Source organism: Hyperoodon ampullatus (assembly GCF_949752795.1).
Source record: "Hyperoodon ampullatus genome assembly, chromosome: 2".
Classification (NCBI taxonomy): Eukaryota; Metazoa; Chordata; class Mammalia; order Artiodactyla; family Ziphiidae; genus Hyperoodon; species Hyperoodon ampullatus.
Window position 1 is genome coordinate 10,051,360 of NC_136915.1, and position 19,689 is coordinate 10,071,048.

Genomic DNA, 19,689 nt, shown 5'->3' on the forward strand with positions numbered 1-19,689 from the left:
GTGTCCCTTTAGGAATGCCCAGCTCCACACTGCCCAGTCCCCATTCTTCCTTCTCATTGTGATTTTGATCTGACCTGCTTCAGAGAAGCCCTGACTTAAGCCCGGAGTGCCAAGCATATCCCCCATTGCATTTCCCTTGCTCCCTGAATAGGCTCATGATCTGCTATGTTTCTTATATAACACCTAAGTGACAACTTGATGCAGATAGAAGTTTATGCTGTTTCCTTTGGGAATGACAGCACCATATTTTTATAATGTTTTAATTTTTGGACATCTTGATTAGTTTGATCTTCACAAAGATTCTCCAAAAATGATGCTTTCTAGTTTTGTTGTTTCTGTCCAATATCAGGAACCAATAATATCTTTCCACACCCGTGGCTATAACTGACCCTATTAGTAAAACTCAATCAATGTTTGTGCAGTGAATCAATGATTGAGTCCTTGAATCCCCTACCCCCATTTATTCCCTCCTGAATGAAAATCAGACTCAATCAATTCATCAGGATGTAGGCGAAGATCCAATCATGATTAACCTGATGGACAGTCTGGAATCTAATCAGGCATCGCTTTCTGATAGGTTGTTAGTAGTTGGAAATGGGGAAGACGTGATTAGAAAGACCTATAAAAGCCTCGGGCATCAAAGAAGAGATGCAGAAACTTCTTCCTCTGGAGTCACTGTCTGGGTTCTCCACCTGGTCTTAGGACTGAGCACCCTGCCAACCACATCAGAGCTGGTAAGTTATAGACCTCAGTTAAGGACACTCTCCTCTTATGTATGGTCAGCTTGTCTTGAATTGTGCCATGTAGATCCGAATGGCAGGGAGAGGGGTTTCTTTAGTTATTTCTTTTCCGATGAACAAACTTCATGCTTTGGTTTTGCCTCTCAGTGTAGTTTTGCCTCATTCTCAACATTTTGATTTGTCCTTTGGTTTATATCATTTTTAATTATCTTAACCAAGAAGAGTTTCCTTTTAATGAAAACATCTGTTTGGAATTTTATTTCTTGACATTTAAAATATTTAGTTTGTACACAAAAGAGCATTCATTTTAGGGGTATGTCCTTCATCTTTTCCAGTCCAAGTTAACAGTGGGAATTGAGGATGGAGGCTGTGTTGGGCCACAAGGTGCTCTTATTCCCATAGTTTTAGGGACCTAAGTGATTTTCTAAAAGTTTTCACCAAAAAGATTAAGGTAAGACTTCAGGCTCATGGTACCCAATTCCCAGTGCAATACAATTAAGCAAAGCAGTGAATGGAAATGAATGGGCAAGTCGTTGGTTTTCTACCTCTTTGGAAGGAGGCTTGCTCTGGTTCCTGTAGAGGCAGCGTTATGGATTTGTGCCCACAGAGACTAGAGTAGAATTCTGCTAAACAGAGGCTCTTCCACTACTGTTGGAGCAGTGATTTGGCTATGAGTTTGTTCCTCTGCAAGGTGAGAAGAGAGATTAAGGGGTGTTCATGCTTGACTGAGAAAGATGCCTTTTTCCCTGCAAGTTTCCACAGGATTCCTGTTGCAGCAGAGTCAGAATGAGTGTCTGGAACCCACCCAGACTCCTGGGCCTGGCGGGAAAGAGCCTGCTGAGGGATGAGGCCTCAAACATCATGGCTCTGGAGTATCTGCCCATCGAGCTCTTCCCCCCACTGTTCATGGAAGCATTCTATGGGAGTCGCAGTGAGACCCTGAAGGCCATGGTGCAAGCCTGGCCCTTTGTCCGCCTGCCTCTGGGGGGCCTGATGAAGAAGCCTCATCTGGGAACCTTACAAGCAGTGCTGGCTGGGCTTGATATCCTGATTGCCCAGAAGGATCGTCCCAGGTGAGTCTGATCCAGGTCGCCTGGTAGGGTCTGGGGAGTCTTTGAAGAGACACCTGGGGTCAGGAGAGTGGATGGACAAGGGATGGACCAGAGGCTTCTGATGATTCCAATGAAGAAACACAGAGGCCTTGGCCATTGATGAGCTCACTTTGGGAAATGCCTTCTGGAAGTGTAGGAGTGCTTAAGATGCAAGGGAACCTGAAAGTACATGCCTCACCTCCTTCTAGTGATGCTTAAGCATCACTAGAAGGAAGGTACCAGAAGTGGAGAACAAGAAAGGATCAAAGGGGAAAAGGAAATGGAGGAAGGTAAGGCAGAGAGGGAAGAAGAGGGCAAGGCAGCAGGTGATGTCAGGAATGTGAAGTAAAAGCTCAGGTGGGAAGTCTGAGTGCTGCCTAAATGCTGAGACCGTGGTTTCATTATGTGTGGATCTTAAACCATCGCTGCAAATCTGCTGTTTCCCCACAGGAGGTGCAAACTGCAGGTGCTGGATTTAAGGCATACTGCACAAGGCTTCTGGAGAATGTGGTCTGGAGATGGGGCCCATGGGTACTCAAGCACTCTGATGGCACCAGTGGCTGAGGACAGGTCAAAGGCAGAGCAGTCCTTGGCTCCCGTGGTGGTGTTCATAGAACTTCACCTCAAAGAAAGGACCATGGATAGATTCCTCACCTACCTCATCAGGTGGGTGGAGGAGAGGAAAGCTTCCATACGCCTGTGCTGTAAGAAACTGAAGATACTTTCAATGCCCATGGAAAATATTATGAAGGTCCTGAGTATGGTGCAACTGGACTGTATCCAGGAGGTGCAAGTGAATTGCACCTGGCATCTGTCCACCCTGGCCGTGTTTGCTCCTCTCCTGGGCCAGATGGGTAATGTGCAGAGACTCCTTCTCTCCCACATCCACATCACTGCACTTGAGGAGCAGGAAGAGCAGCACGTTGTCCAAATTACCTCTCAGTTCCTCAGGCTGCACCACCTCCGGGATCTCCATCTGGAATCTCCCTCCTTCCTTGAAGGCTGTCTGGATGAGATGCTCAGGTGAGTGTGCACCACTGGCCAGGTAATGGTGAACACAACACTAGAATGTGAAACACACTGTCCGCTTTGCTGTTCTATCCTGAAGTGTGGTATCACATAACCATACAAATCAAGGTAGGGGCCCAAACTGGGATAGAGACTCTGGAAAGGGATACCACGCTAGGAAGATATGGACTAGTGGTTAGGATCTAGTGGTGTGAGTATGTTATTTCTTCTTTAGGAAGAGATATTTTTGTTTAGATGACTTAGGAAAATAGGTAAAGGAAGGGGGCCTTAAAGAATGAAAACTCCATCAGGCCTGAACATTTCTAAATGGAAGCTCTGTGCTCATCAGTTTTGTGACCACATTGAGCCTGTCTCAGATTCCCTGTCTGTAAAAGGTTGATTTTGCTCTAGATAAGGTACTTAATATATGGATAATGCATGATTCTGGAGATGATGGTAATAGAGCAGGAGCCAAAGGGATAATAAAAATTGGAAGATGGTTTGCAGTTGATGCAGGGATGTAACTAAGACCCTGGAGACAGGCAACCCCAGCTGATGTTGTGAGATCTTGCCCAAGTTGGTCCACTATGCATGTCACCCAGAAGCCTCACCTGGTCTGAGTTATGGGTGCCTGTGACCCAAGCATGGGCTGAAGGAAGCCTGAGTAGGAAGAATTTTAGGTATGTCACTTACTATTAAAATTCAGTGATGCCCACTCTTGATTGACACAAGGTGTCAGGCTCTCCTCTGAGCATGTTTTAACGCATTCCATTATCTTCATTCATCCTCAAAAGAAAGTGGAGTATGTTGTACCCTTTTGACAGATGAGGAGAGAGAGATTTCAAGGTTCTGTGGACTTGATCCAGTCACACAAAGAAGGTGAAAGAAATCAGGATAAAATGAGACTGGGCATTCTGGGTATTGATCATTATCAGATGGTGAGACCAAACTTAGCCTTGGGCAGATGACTTGTCTCCCACCTTAAGTTCACTTTCCACCCCAGTTTCTAGGACATAATTCCTCTTTTTCTCCCCAGGTGTCTGACAACCCCCTTGGACAACCTTGCAATAACTCACTGCCTCCTTTCGGATTCAGACTTGAGCCAGCTGTCCCAGTGTTCGAACATCAGTCAGCTAAAGGGCCTGGATCTGAGTGGCGTCTCCCTGACTTACTCTAGTCCTGAGCTACTCCCCGTTCTGTTGGAGAAAGTTGCAGCCACCCTCCAGGAACTGTACTTAGATCTGTGTGGGATCATGGACTCCCATCTTGAGGCCATCCTTCCTGCCTTGAGCCATTGCCCCCAGCTCATGTTCTTCAGCCTGCGTGGAAACCTCATCTCCATGGTCATCATGGAGAAGCTGTTGCGACACACCTCTGGGCTGCCCAGTTTAAGTCAAGAGCTGTATCCTGTCCCTCAGGAGAGTTACAGCTCTCAGGGGATCCTCCAACCTGGGAGAATTGCACAGTGTCGGGCTAAACTGTTTGAGATTCTGAGAGTCTTAGGACGTCCCAGGATCATCTGGATTAGTTCCAGCCCCTGTCTGCACTGTGGAGATAACACATTCTATCATCCCCAGCCCATCATATATCGCTGAAATACCCCTAACTACTTGGGTGCATCTATCAAAAGCTTTCTTCTGAGCACTTGGAAACTGAAATCTAGGACATAGTTGAATCATAAAGGGAAAACAGACCCAGGGTTTCAGATATCTGCTCAATGTAAATGTGAAAAGAACAAGTGAATAAGCGAGGGTGCAGGATTGCAGAGGGAAAAGTTAACTCTGAGGCCTTTAGGGGACATGTGTCCTATAAAGTCAGAAATATGAATCTAAATTTCTTTAGGTGGATTCGAGCTTGAGACACATATGTTGGAGTTCTCCCTGGGTGGATTTTGTCAAGAAATGGTCAGAAATAAAGAGACCCTCAGTATAAACTAACTGCTGCTCTCCATGATGTATTATTCAGTTTTCTCAGTTTATAACTCAGCAAACTCCTGTTACTGATGGAAAAAAAAAAAAAAAAGGCACTGAGTTGTCTGTGATCTGAAATGTTACCATTCAAGCAAGTTCTTTATTCTGTCTGGGGCATTTCTTTCTTCCATCCTTATTTCTGTGGCTGCTCAGTAGGTTAATACACACAAAGGTGAACATACTCAGTGGTCAATGAGCCACTGGAATGAGAGTTCTTGGCAGGGCCCTCACTGCTCACTCAGACCATGACCCTGGACATGAGCAGCCCTCATGGTTCTCCTTGTGGGTCCATATGTCTCAGTCAGGGCAGGAAGGGCATGGGGAGGGCATAGGAGAGATCAGAGTCATCTCTTGTGATAGACATTCTGAGCCTCAGTTCTCCTAGGCCACCTGCGGTAGATCAGACCAGAGGATAAAAATTAGTTTGGCAAGCAGGACTCTACAGTTCAGTATTAAAAAATAAATTAGGGCTTCCCTGGTGGCCCAGTGGTTGAGAATCTGCCTGCTAATGCAGGGGACACGGGTTCAAGCCCTGGCCTGTGAGGATCCCACATGCCCTGGAGCAACTAGGCCTGTGAGCTACAACAGGAGAGACCAAACAGTGAGAGGCCTGCGTACCGCAAAAAAAAAAAAAAGAAAAAAAGGAAGCAAGGGAAAAGCAACAAATAACAAAGGGATTCCCCATAAGGTTATCAGCTGATTTTTCAACAGAAACTCTGTAGGCAAGAAGGGAGTGGCAAGATATATTTAAAGAAATGAAAGGGAAAAACCTACAACAAAGATTACTCTACCCAGCAAGGATCTCATTCAGATTCCACGGAGAAATCAAAAGCTTTCCAAACAAGCAAAAGAAAAGAGAATTCAGCACCACCAAACTACCTTTACAACAAATGCCAAAGGAACGTTTCTAGGAAGGAAACACAAGAGAAGAAAAAAAAAAGACCTACAAAAACAAACCCAAAACAGTTAAGAAAATGGTAATAGGAACATACATATCAATAATTACCTTAAATGTAAATGGATTAAATGCTCCAACCAGAAGACACAGACTGGCTGAATGGATACAAAAACAGGACCCGTATATATGCTGTCTACAAGAGACCCACTTCAGACCTAGGGATACATACAGACTGAAAGTGAGGGGATGGTAAAGATACTCGATGCAAATCAAAAGAAAGCTGGAGTAGCAATACTCGTATCAGACAAAATAGACTTTAAAATAAAGACTGTTACAAGAGACAAAGAAGGAAACAACATAATGATCAAGGGATCCATCCAAAAAGAAAATATAACAATTGTGAATATTTATGCATCTAACATAGGAGCACCTCAATACATAAGGTAAATGCTAACAGCCATAATAAGGGAAACTCACAGTAACACAATAACACTGGAGGATTTTAACACCCCACTTACACCAATGGACAGATCATCCAGACAGAAAATAAATAAGGAAACAGAAGCCTTAAATGACACATTAGACCAGATAGACTTAATTGATATTTATAGAACATTCCATCAGAAAGCAGCAGAATACAGTTTCTTCTCAAGTGCACATGGAATATTCTCCAGGATAGATCACATCTTGGGTCACAGATCAAACCTTGGTAAATTTAAGAAAATTGAACTCATATCAAGCATCTTTTCTGATCACAACACTATGAGATTAGAAATCAATTACAGGAAAAAAACTGTAAAAAAACACAAACACGTGGAGGCTAAACAACATGCTTCTAAATAACTAAGAGCTCACTGAAGAAATCAAAAAATACCACAATGACAATGAAAACATAACCTAAAACCTATGGGATGCAGCAAAAGCAGTTCTAAGAGGGAAGTTTATAGCAATACACTCCTACCTTAAGAAGCAAGAAACATCTCAAATGAACAACCTAACCTTACACCTAAAGCAACTAGAGAAAGAAGAACAAACAAAACCCAAAGTTAGCAGAAGGAAAGAAATCATAAAGATCAGAGCAGAAATAAATGAAATAGAAACAAAGAAAACAATAGCAAAGATCAATCAAATTAAAAGCTGGTTCTTTGAGAAGATAAACAAAATTGATAAACCTTTAGCCAGACTCATCAAGAAAAAAAGGGAGAGCACTCAAATCAATAAAATTAGAAATGGAAAAGGAGAAATTGCAACTGACACCACAGAAATACAAAGGATCATAAGAGACTACTACAAGCAATTATATGCTACTAAAATGGACAACCTGGAAGAAATGGACAAATTCTTAGAAAGGTACAATCTTCCAAGACTGAGCCAGGAAGAAATAGAAAATATGAACAGATCAATCACGAGTAATGAAATTGAAACTGTGATTAAAAAGCTTCCAACAGGGAGGGTGGGAGGGAGGGAGACGCAAGAGGGAAGAGATATGGGAACATATGTATATGTAAAACTGATTCACTTTGTTATAAAGCGGAAACTAACACACCATTGTAAAGCAATTATAGTCCAATAAAGATATTTAAAAAAATGGTTAGCACCATTTTTAAAGTAAATATTGGTGCAATACGAAAAATAAATAAATAAGAGCATACAAAAAAAAAAAAAAAAAAGCTTCCAACAAATAAAAGTCCAGGACCATATGGCTTCACAGGCGAATTCTATCAAACATTTAGAAAAGAGCTAACACTTATCCTTCTGAAACTATTCCACAAAATTGCAGAGGAAGAAACACTCCCAAGTTCATTCTACAGGGCACCATCATCCTGATGCCGAAACCAGTGATATTACGAAAAGAAGAAAATTACAAATGAACATCACTGTTGAACATAAACACAAAAATCCTCAACAAAATAGAATCCTAGCAAACAGAATCCAACAACACATTAAAAGGATCATACACCATGATCAATTGGGATTTATCCCAGGGATGCAAGGATTCTTCAATATATGCAAATCAATCAATGTGGTACACCACATTAACAAATTAAAGAATTAAAACCATATGATCATCTCAATAGATGCAGAAAAAGCTTTTGACAAAATTCAACACTCATTTATGATAAAAACTCTCCAGAAAGTGAGCATAGAGGGAACCTACCTCAACATAATAAAGGCCATATGCAAGAAACCCACAGCAAACATCATTCTCAATGGTGAAAAACTGAAAGCATTTCCTCTAAGATCAGGAACAAGACAAGGATGTCCACTCTCACCACTCTTATTGTATTGGAAGTCCTAGCCATGGCAATCAGAGAAGAAAAAGAAATAAAAGGAATACAAATTGGAAAAGAAGAAGTAAAACTGTCACTGTTTGCAGATGACATGATACTATACATAGAGAATCCTAAAGATGCCACCAGAAAACTACTAGAACTAATCAATGAATTTGGTAAGGTTGCAGGATACAAAATTAATGCACAGAGATCTCTTTCATTCCAATACACTAACAACAAAAGATCAGAATGAGAAATTAAGGAAACAATCCCATTTACCATCACAACAAAAATAATAAAATACCTAGGAATAAATCTACCTAAGGAGGCAAAAGACCTGTACTCAGAAAACTATAAGATACTGATGAAAGAAATCAAACAGATAGAGAGATATGCCATGTTCTTGGATTGGAAGAATCAATATTGTGAAAATGACTATACTACCCAAAGGAACCTACAGATTTAATGCAATCCCTATCAAATTACCACTGGCATTTTTCACAGAATTAGAACAAAATACCTTACAATTTGTATGGAAAGTCAAAAGACCCCAAATCACCAAAGCAGTTCTGAGAAAGAAAAACGGAACTGGAGGAATCAGGCTCCCTGACTTCAGACTATACACAAAGATACAGTAATCAAGACAGTATGGTACTGGCACAAAATCAGAAATATAGAACCATGGAACAAGATAGAAAGTCCTGAGATAAACCCATGTGCCAATGGTCACCTAACCTATGACAAAGGAGGCAAGAGTATATCAACACAATGGAGAAAAGACAGTGTCTTCAGTAAGTGGTGCTGGGAAAACTAGACAGCTCCATGTGAAAGAATGAAATTAGAACATTCCTTAATACCATACACAAAAATAAACTCAAAATAGATTAAAGAACTAAATGTAAGGCTTGATACTATAAAACTCTTAGAGGAAAACATAGGTAGAACACCCTCTGACATAAATAGAAGCAAGATCTTTTTGATGCACCTCATGAAGTAATGAAAATAAAAGCAAAAATAAAGAAATGAGACCTAATTAAACTTAAAAGCTTTTGCACAGCAAAGGAAACCATAAACAAAATGAAAAGACGATGCACAGAATAGGAGAAAATATTTGCAAATGAAGAAACCAATAAGGAATTAATCTCCAAAATATACAAATAGCTCATGCAGCTCAATATCAAAAAAACAAATCACTGAATCAAAAAATGGGCAGAAGACCTAAATAGACATTTCTCCAAAGAAGACACAGAGATAGCCAAAAAGCACATGAAAAGATGCTCAGCATCACTAATTATTGGAGAAATGCAAATCAAAACTACAATGAGGTATCATCTCACACCAGTCAGAATGGTCATCATCAAAAAAATCTACAAACGATAAATGCTGGAGAGGATATGGAAAAAAGGGAACCCTCTTACACTGTTGGTGGGAATGTAAGTTGGCATAGCCACTATGGAGAACAGCATAAAAGTTTCTTAAAAACTCAAAATAAAGCTACCATATGATCCAGCAAGTCCACTTCTGGGCATATATCCGCAGAAAACCATAATTCGAAAAGACACATGTACCCCAGTGTTCATTGCAGCACTATTTACAATAGCCAGGACCTGGAGTCAACCTAAATGTCCACTGATAAAGTAATGGATAAAGAAGGTGTGGTACATATATACAATGGAATATTACTCAGCCATAAAAAAGAACGAATAATGCCATTTGCAGCAACATGGATAGACCTAGAGATTGTCATACTGAGTGAAGTAAGTCACACAGAGAAAGACCAATATCATATGATATCACTTATATGTGGAATCTAAAAAAATGGTACAAATGAACTTATTTTAAAAACAGAAATAGAGTTATAGATGTAGAAAACAAACTTAAGGTTGCTAAGGAGGAAAGGGGCAGGGAGGGATAAATTAGAACTTGGGATTGACATATACACACTATTATATATAAAAAAGATAACTAATAAGAACCTACTGTATAGCACAGGGAACTCTACTCAATACTCTGTAATGACCTGTATGGGAAAAGAATCTGAAAAAGAATGGACATATGTATATGTATATGTATAACTGATTCACTTGGCTGTACACCTGAAACTAACACAACATTGCAAATCAACTATACTCCAATAAAAATTTTAAAAAAGAGAAAAAAATCCACAAGGAGATATCACCTCAGAACATTTAGAACGGCTGTTTTAAAGACAAGAGTTGATGAGGACATGGAGAAAAGGGAGCTCTTGAACACTGTTGCTGGGAATGTAAGTTGATGCAGTCACTGTGGAAAACAGTATGGAGGTTCCTCAGAAAATTAAATATACAACTACCATATAATCCAGCTATTCCACTTCTGGGTATATATATGAGTGAAATGAAATCAGTATCTCAAAAAAAATCTGCAGCCACAGTTTCACTGACGCATTATTTACAGTAGCAAGACATGTAAACAATCTAAGGGTCCATCAATGGATGATGGAGAAAATATGAATGTATATATTTATATATATATATGAATATTTTTCAGCCATAAATCCATAAAAAAGAAAGAAATCCTGCCACTTTCGGTAACATGGACGGACTGTGATGGCATTATGCTAAGTGAAATAAGTAAAGAAAGACCTAATGGGGAAAGACATAAAGGTGGTTAAAAGGTACAAACTTCCAGTTACAAAATAAATAAGTCAAGGGGATGTAATGTGTCTGTCATAGCACAGTGATAAAAGTTAAAAACATTGTATGTTGTGTATGAAAATTGCTAAGAGAGTAGATCTTTAAAATTCTCATCATGAGAAAAAAAACTTATATTTATGTGATGTGATGTATGATAACTAAACTTCTTGTGGCGATCATTTCACAGTGTATACATGTCACATCATTATGTTGTACACTGGAAAAGGAATACAATGTTATAGGTCAATTATACCTCAATAAAACTGGAAAATTTCTTCTAGGAAAATATGCCAAAAGAAAAATGAAAAAAAATATAAGGAGACAGGGCTTTTACACTGAAAAAGAAAAAAAAAACCCACAAATATTTGCATGTCTGACTGGCTTAGCTGTGTAAACTATGACAGCCAGCGGAGAAGCAGTAGAGAGAGTGTGGCTGTACCATCCTGTGCTCACCCTCACCGCACAGACCATAACACGCGTGCTTGGATGGTGTGTGCAGGATTAAATAACAGTATAAGGGGGAAAGAAACCTCACTTTTCTCACTAGTAGGGAAAAACCACTGCTTTCATTATTGGTAAATTTTCTTCCTAGAGCGACTGTTCTCAAATTTTCAGTCTCAAGATGCCTTTATATTTTAAAAATATATCGATGATCCTAAAGAGCTTTTGAGTATCTGGGTTATATTTATCAATATTTGTCATGCTAGTTACAATGGGAAATATTTAAAACTCATTTATCAATTCAGTTATGCATAACAATACCAACCCGTGACATAAACAACACATTTTTACCAAAAGCTGTTATGTTTTCCAAAACTATAAATAAATAAATAGATAGATAGATAGATAGATAACATTTTTTAAAAAGTAACATGAAGTGTCTCATTTAAAAAATATATACTCTTTATTGGGACATAATTTACTACTATGCAGTTCATCTTTTTCTGTAATATAATTTTTATTTTATATTGGAGTATGGTTGATTTACAATATTGTGCTAGTTTCAGGTGTACAGCAAAGTGATTCAGTTACACATATACATATATCCATTCTTCTTCAGATTCTTTTCCCATATAGGTTATGAAAGAATATTGAGTAGAATTCTCCTCCACACTGGACCTTGGCTGACCCTTGCCTGACTTCCAGGTGCAAGAATCCCAGGAGGACTTGGAGGGAAGGAAACCTGCCGTGAACTCAAGGGAGGGGAAAGCGCCAGGGAGACAACCTCTTCTGCGCTCCCCCACCCACTGCCAAATGCCTCTGGTCCCCTATGGACTTTGCACCCAGGTGTGTGCTGGGGCCCTCTCCTGCACAGGGATAGGTGCAGCTGTCCTGCAGCTGAGACTTCTCTAGAGGAGGGACACAGGAATATGTGAGGACCCCAGAACCAGCTGTTCTCTGACTCTGCACCTGATAGAGGGAAAGGGCTCACCTGCACTGCAGGCCCTGGTGTGGGCCCTGGTCTCAGCGTCTCATCCTCTCCCTTCCAGAGATCCAGAGTCCAGTGGGTGTGGCCTCAATCCTTACCCTGATCCCCTGGGTTCCCAGCCCAAGGAGAACAAACTCCTCCCAACTCCCTGGTCAATCTGGTCCTTGATCCCCACGGTCCTGTGAGTTTCTGCCGGGAAACAGAAACCAGCTTTGATCAGGTACACCATATTAATACTCTTAGGAATGCTTCCCATCTGCTGTTCCAGGGACTTGCTGCTCCAGGACCTTTCTCCTTCAAATGGAGCCAAACTGCACTGGTGAGGCGCCTCATGTGGATAAAATGCAGGTAGATCCAGACCCTTCTCCCTCCATTTTCCCACGTGTGACCTTGAACCAGTCAGGGTATCCCCTCTCTCCATGGCCTCTCTTCCTCTCAGGCTCACACCCCGTATCTCCCAGAGATGCAGTAAAGAGGAAAGTGTGTGAAGAAAAGAATGAAGAAGCCCCAGACGAGGTGACACTGGTCAGAAAGTTCACACTCACAGAACTCTTGGGGAATTTCATGACATTGGAAGTCCAAAGGATCAAATGTGGGAGGCTGATACAAACTTAGTAAGGAGGATGACAATTTACAAAACATAGAAAAGATGCCGACGTCCTGTCATCAGTTATGAGAAGAAGGCAGTCACTGCTCACACTACGCCTGATAAGTTTCTCACAAGGAAATAAAACACTTTAATTCTCAACATCTTAAATTACAGTGTGCTAAGTCAATGGTAGTTTACTAGTTTTTATTTATCTGTATATTCATAATCACAGCAAGAGAGTTCTTAAATTTTTTTTTTTTTTTTTTTTTGCGGTACGCGGGCCTCTCACTGCTGTGGCCTCTCCGGCTCAGCAGCCATGGCTCACGGGCCCAGCCGCTCCGTGGCATGTGGGATCCTCCTGGACCGGGGCCCGAACCCGTGTCTCCTGCATCGGCAGGCGGACCCCCAACCACTGCGGTACCAGGGAAGCCCAAGAGTTCTTAAATTTTTTAAATGTCAGAGGATAATCATATTTTTTTCTACTGATTATTAAGATTGTGTTGTAGTTTCAGTTTGCACATTCATTTTTATTATTGTTGGGGAAGAATAATTCCTCTAACCTTCTACTTTCTTCAACTGATCTAATAATCAAGTTGACATAAGACAGATTAACACAAGAAAAAAAGAAGTTTAACTGGGAAAGTTCAGGAGTCCCACAAGCACAGTGAGACCCCAGGAGAAGCCAAGCAATGGAGGCTTATGTGTGATCTCATGACACAGAATGCGAGAGGGGCCCCAGGCTTCAAAGGGGAGGAGGGTGATTCACAGAAGAGCAGGTATTTGGTAATTAGATGTTTGTCCAGCCATACAGGTATGTCATTCAGATGAAGTTGTCTCTTGGTAATAACTCTCTCTCTGGCCAGGACCCCTTTCTAAATTCTTTTAGGTAGTGCAGAGAGAGGGAAAAGATTTTCTTTGTTTCAATTGGCTGTGTCTTGATCGTCTATAGCTCCAAAAATATGCATACCAATGTGGCACATTAGGGGGGTGGCGTTTTTAATCCCTTCACCCTCCTGCACTACTGTGGTCTAGGTACAGCTCTGCTTGTATTAAATTTATTTTTCAGCTTATGTGTTTTTTGCCTACCTCAATAGAATGTAAGGTCTGTACATGTGACCTAACATAAGAGTGGGTCACATTCATTGGATGGTTCCCCGACACCCAGAGTAGCAGTTGGCACACTCTAAATACTAAGTAAATACATTTTTCTAATTGAGTAATGATTGACAAATATAATCGTAGATACTTAAATTGCACAATGATGATGATGTGATCTATTGCACATATACATTGTGAAAAGGTTACCAAGATCAGGATAATTATGACATCCATCACCTAATAGTTAATTCTTTTTGTGTGTGTAGTGAGAATGCTTAAGATCTACTCTCAGCAATTTCAAGTATACAATATTATATTATTAACTATAGTCACTGTGTGTGTCTTCGATTTTTGAAGAGATAACTGAACACCCGTGTTTATTGCAGCATTATTCACAATAGCCACAATATGGAAACACATAAATGTCTTTTGATGGATGAATAAATAAAGAAAAGGTGGTATATGTACATAATGGTATATTATTCAGCCATAAAAAGAAGGAAATCCTGCCATTTGTGAAAACATGGATAAAGCGGCAGGGCATTATGATAAGTGAAGTAAGCCAGAGAGAAAAAGACAACTATTATATGGAATCTTTATATGTAGAGTCAAAAAAGAAAAGAACAATTTCACAGAAACAGAGAATAAGATGGTGGTTGCCAGGCACTCAGCCAGGGGGAATGGGGAGAAGGGTAAAACTTTTCAGTTATATGAAGAATAAATAAGTACATTTAAATGGATCAAGTAGAAAGGAGTGAGGAGGCAGTATTGGGTATTAGGGGCTGTCATGTGCGCTAGATACTTCCTAGTGAAAGTGCCCACAGAGTCCCCACCTCGATGGGTTCCTGCTGTCCTCAACCCGGTCATTAGAGGAGTTTTCCCACAAACGGGAGGCCAGTGCCCCTGAGGCCACTGCAGGTCGTCCCTGCGCTCCTCCTTCATTTGTGCTGGGCAAGCAATGGATCCTGGTTTGACTTTTATTTCCCATGACCTTTCTATGGGTCAAAGTAGACAATCTGGTGTCACTTGGATGACAAAGACACAGTGTCGGACCTCCTTCTTTCTCATTTCCTCCTGAAAAGCACAATTCTCAAAGTATGGAGGCTGTGTTGAGTGACGACACTAAGTGGCAAAATTTCCAAAGAGCATCCCTTTCCTTGGCCTAAATACCAAGACGGGGACCCTCCACTTCCCACCTAACTTGCGTGCCATCTTTGCATCAAGAATGGGTGCTATTTACCCTCTCTCTCCAGACTGTCCATTGGACAGACCCTGTGACTTTGGGCTGGAGGTAGGGGCAGCCACTGGAGCCTAAGGCAGGTCAGGCCAAGCAAATCCAGTCTCTTGGGAACTCCCAGCCCCAAGCACTGGCCCTCAGTGCTCCCAATGGCCTCAGACACAAGTCCCAAGTCTTGAAGGGATTACAGCCCTGTGAGTGCCAGAGGACATGGTCTCCTGCTCAGCTGCCATTTCTCTTTTCCCCCCTCATTCTGGGCCCTACAGCAGATCCTCTGGAAATTCTCTGCCCTCTCCCTCTTCCTTCCTTCAGTCCCCATGGTCCAATCCCACCTGGAGAGGGTCCCAGACATCCTCCCCACCCACCATGTCTCTACAAACCTGTCCCTCGGGATTAATTGCCTGGACCCAGGGTAATGTTCTCATCAAACCTTTATTGATGAGGAAGAAAGAGCAACAGCTCCTTGTTTATAGCAAGTTATTAGTGGATCTAGAGTGGAACCAGAGCCTGTTGAGAACTAGAGGGGGCAAGGAAGGCCAACACAGAGACCTGAACTTTAAAAAAGGCAGAGAGGACAAGACATCTCAGGGCAAGAAGGAATCTGAGTTGGGAGAGAAAAAAGACTTACTGGGCTTGAGGAGAACTTTGTCAGATCAAGGGTTGGAACAAGAGAACCACGGAGGGGAGAGCCTCTGCAGGGGACTGGTCCCCAGGGCCTCCCATCAGCTGTCACCTCTAGGAAGACCAGAAGAGTCAAGATCCTCCTCTGTAACTTGGGAGGGGTCTCCCCCTAGCATTTCTGGGTGCCTCAGTGGATCCAGAGGAGCAGTGGGGAACTCTATGCCTTGGGGTTAGTCATAAACTCCAAAATAACTCAGAGGAATTAAAGCAGAATTCCTTGATTTCTGCTGATCCCAGTAGAAGGGGGGCCCAGCATTGTAGCCAGGCTCCAGTTTCTAGAAGAGGTGATGTTGGTGGGCTGCAGAAAGAGAGGACTGCCGAGTTTCTTCATCCTGGAAAGGGAACTGGATGCACAGAAACATTCTAAACCCCTGAACAAAGACCCTGGAGCAATGATTTGGAATCCCTCTTGAGATCCTGTGACTGGAAAAGCAGGACAGGACGTGCCCCTGATGGGTTCAGAGGGCTGCTCTGACCTGGGCTGCAAATGAGGTCATGAAGACAGGGAATCAAGACAGGGTAGAAATGCGAAATCCAGGCTCCTCACCTGACCCTGGGAGTGCTGCTGGGCCCAGAACTGAGTGGGAAGGATGACACCTCTAGGCACCTGTGCTCCCTCCTCCTCGATGCTCAGTGTGTCCCCTGAGCAAAGAGGCTCTGAGTGGATGTGGACAGAGGAGGTTACACTCTACCCAGGGGAAAGGGAGAGGTCTGGGCTTTTTTCTAGAACATTCCAACACTTTGACCCCTCATAGCTCCTTGGATCTCACAGAAGCTGTGATCCTATAGAAACATCCCCGGCTTGGACTCTGCTATTTGCCCATTTACACTGACATAACCTGAAGTCCGTCAGTCAGTCCTTCCTACCACTTAGGTTGTCTGACAACTTGGGGGGCCTTCGGTACCCCTCACATGAGGAAATCTACCAATTATTCACAGTGTGGAAGTGGGCAGGTTTCTCTCCCAAGCCCACACCTGAATCCACCAGCCTAAAAATGGGAAAAGAGCAGTGAACCTTTCATTTCCTGTGAAGGTTAACTGAGGTAGTGGATAAAAAGTGCTGACACCATTGCTCACCACGTTGTGTTCAATAAACAGAGAGGTTTATGATTATCATTGTTACTAATCTCACTCTATTGCAGCTTATTAATAAAGGGGTTTGGTGGCCTGGGAGTTAAAATTGAGTACAATCCAGTTTACCCCAATTTTATGCAAAGGCTGGCTATTTATACCCATAGCAGAAATGTGGTGAAAGTAATCTTCTGGAAAGATACCAAGGCAGAGAACACTCTTCAAAACTCCTAGCCTTCTTTGGCAGTTTTATAATTGAATTACTTGGACATCACAGTGAATGGAGGAAAGGAAGGCAAGAAGAGCTCTTAGGGGTGGAGGGAGGGTCACACTTTCTTTGCACACTGAAACTGCAAAAAAACTCCATGTGATGAAACCCAAGGTGGGAGTCATCCCTGACTGTGGCAGATCATTAAACACCCAATATAGCTTCTGAAGTTTGTAGGGAAAGGTGTTGGTATTTGTGAACAGTGTTTGTTCACAAATATGAGAAGAAAAAAATTTTATTTCTGTGCCTAATGGTGTCACTTTGATCAGAACTTGCGTTGAACTTTCTTAATTTTGAGGAAATAGTAATTATCAACATATACTTGGACAGGAGCCAATGGGGTAGTGGTTCAGCTGCCAGAGGTCCTGGACAAAGGCTGTGGCTAATTGCCATCGGGGAGCGGCCTCTGTGGGAAGAACCTAAAAGAAAATGTTTACTGGTAGCAGCCACCACGATGAGGACAGGGTTTGGTGCACCTTATCCACGCCCATGTCTCCCCCTGGGTCCAAGTTCCCAAACAGCGCACAGTGCCCACCCTCAGGGGTCTCAGTCTTGGAAATGTCTGACTTCCCAGGGCTCCCAGCCTCTCCCTCTGCTCACATTCTCAGATTTAGTCTTTTCATGCCAGTTTGCTGTGCTGATCCCGTCTTTCTGTAAGGAAACACCCCAAACATGACACTGTTTCCCTTTTTCATTGCTAAACTCCACCAAGAGAAAAGTCGTTTAGTCTCCCTCTTCCCCAAGAGAGAAAAAAAATATTTCACACTGTTTGGGTCATTCAAAGGGTGCCTTTAGGAAGGCCTACTCCACACTGCTCACTCCCCACCCTTACTCCTTATTGTGATTTTGACCTGACTTCTTTCAGAGGAGCCCTGACTTTAGCCTGGGGGACCATGAACATCTCCAATTGCATTTCCCTTGCTCCCTGAATAGGCTCATGATCTGCTATGTTTCTGATGTAAAATCTAAGTGACAACTTGATACAGATAGGAGTTTATGTTGTTTCCTTTGGGAATGACCCCAATGTGTTTTTGAAGTTGCTTTAATTGTGGGACATTTTGATTAAGTTGATCTGGCCAAAGATTCCCCAACAATGATGCTTTCAAGTTTTGTTTTATCTTTTCAATGTCAGGAACCAATAATCTCTTCCCTGTCACACACCCTTGGCTATAACTGACCCTATTAGTAAAACTCAATCAATGTTTGTGCAGTGAATCAATGATTGAGTCCTTGAATCCCCTCCCCCCATTTATTTCCTCCTGAATGAATACCAGATTCAATCAATTCATCTGGTTATAGGCAAAGATTCAATCAGGATTAAGCTGATGGACAGTCTTGAATCTAATCAGGCATCGCTTTCTGATTGGATGGTAGTAGTTGCAAAGGAGGAAGATGTGATTAAAAAGCCTATAAAAGCCTCAGGCACCAAAGAAGATTTGCAGAAACTTCTTTCTCTGGAGTCACTGCCTGGGTTCTCCACCCCATCTGAGGTCTGAGCACCCTGCCACATCAGAGCTGGTAAGTTACAGACCTCACCTAAAGACACTCTCATCTTATCTATGGTCAGCAGGTTTTGAATGATGGCATGTAGCTATGGATGGCAGGGAGATTTTCTTTCTTTTCAGATGTACAAATGTAAGGCTTTGATTTCGCCTCTAAGTGTGATTTTGCCTCTAAGTGTAATTTTGCCTTAATCCCAAACATGTTAATTTGTACTTTGGTTTATATCATTTAAAAATCTCTTGGGCTTCCCTGGTGGTGCAGTGGTTGAGAGTCCGCCTGCCTATGCAGGGGACACGGGTTCCTGCCCCGGTCGGGGAGGATCCCACATGCCACAGAGCGGCTGGGCCCGTGAGCCATGGTCGCTGAGCCTGCGCGTCCGGAGCCTGTGCTCCGCAACGGGAGAGGCCACAGCGGTGAGAGGCCTGCGTACCGCAAAAAAAAAAAAAAAAAAATCTCTTAACCAACCAGATTTTATTTTTTAATGAAAACATCTGTTTGGAATTTTAATTTTTTACATTAAAAAGCTTTAGTCTGCACAGGGACTTTCCTGGTGGTCCAGTGGTTAAGACTCCACGCCCCCAATGCAGGGGGCACGGGTTCAATCCCTGGTTGGGGAACTAAGATCCCTATGCCTTGTGGTGCGGCCAAAAGATTAAAAAAAAAAAAAGATTTAGTTTGCACAAATGGTATTCATTTTAGGCATATCTGCTTCATCTTTCCCAGTGCAGTTAACTGTGGAAACTGAGATTGGAGACTGTGTTGGGCCACAAGATGCTCCTATTCCCATAGTTTTAGGGCCCTAAGTGGTGGTCTGAAAGGCTTCCCCAAAAAAAGACTGGGGTCAGCCTTCGGGCTCATGGTAGCCACTTCCCAATGCAACCTAACTGAGCAAAGCAGTGAATGGAAATGGATGGACGAGTGGTTGGGTTTCTTCCTCCTTGGTACTTGTGAGAAGCTTGTTCTGGTGCCCACAAGGGCAAAGCTATGGCTTTGGGCCCACTGAGCCCAGCGTGGAATTCTGCTAAACTGAGGCTCTTGCACCACTGCCAGAGCAGTGACTTTGGCTCTGAGTTGGTTCTTCTGAAAGGTGGGGCGACCGAGTAAGGGGTGCTCATGCTTAACCTGAGAAAGATTCCTTGTTCCCTGCAAGTTTCCACA

General features: G+C 42.3%; 1 protein-coding gene across 1 annotated transcript; it reads left to right on the plus strand.

Annotated features, from left to right (window-relative positions):
• Positions 1–1,526: 1,526 nt before the first annotated feature.
• Positions 1,527–19,635, plus strand: LOC307063615 (PRAME family member 8-like; the record flags this gene model as incomplete). Its single annotated transcript, XM_079719840.1, has 5 exons — positions 1,527–1,813; positions 2,282–2,854; positions 3,876–4,241; positions 12,546–12,609; positions 19,582–19,635. The coding sequence occupies 5 exons, from the start codon at positions 1,527–1,529 to the stop codon at positions 19,633–19,635; spliced, it is 1,344 nt and encodes a 447-aa protein (XP_079575966.1).
• Positions 19,636–19,689: the final 54 nt, after the last annotated feature.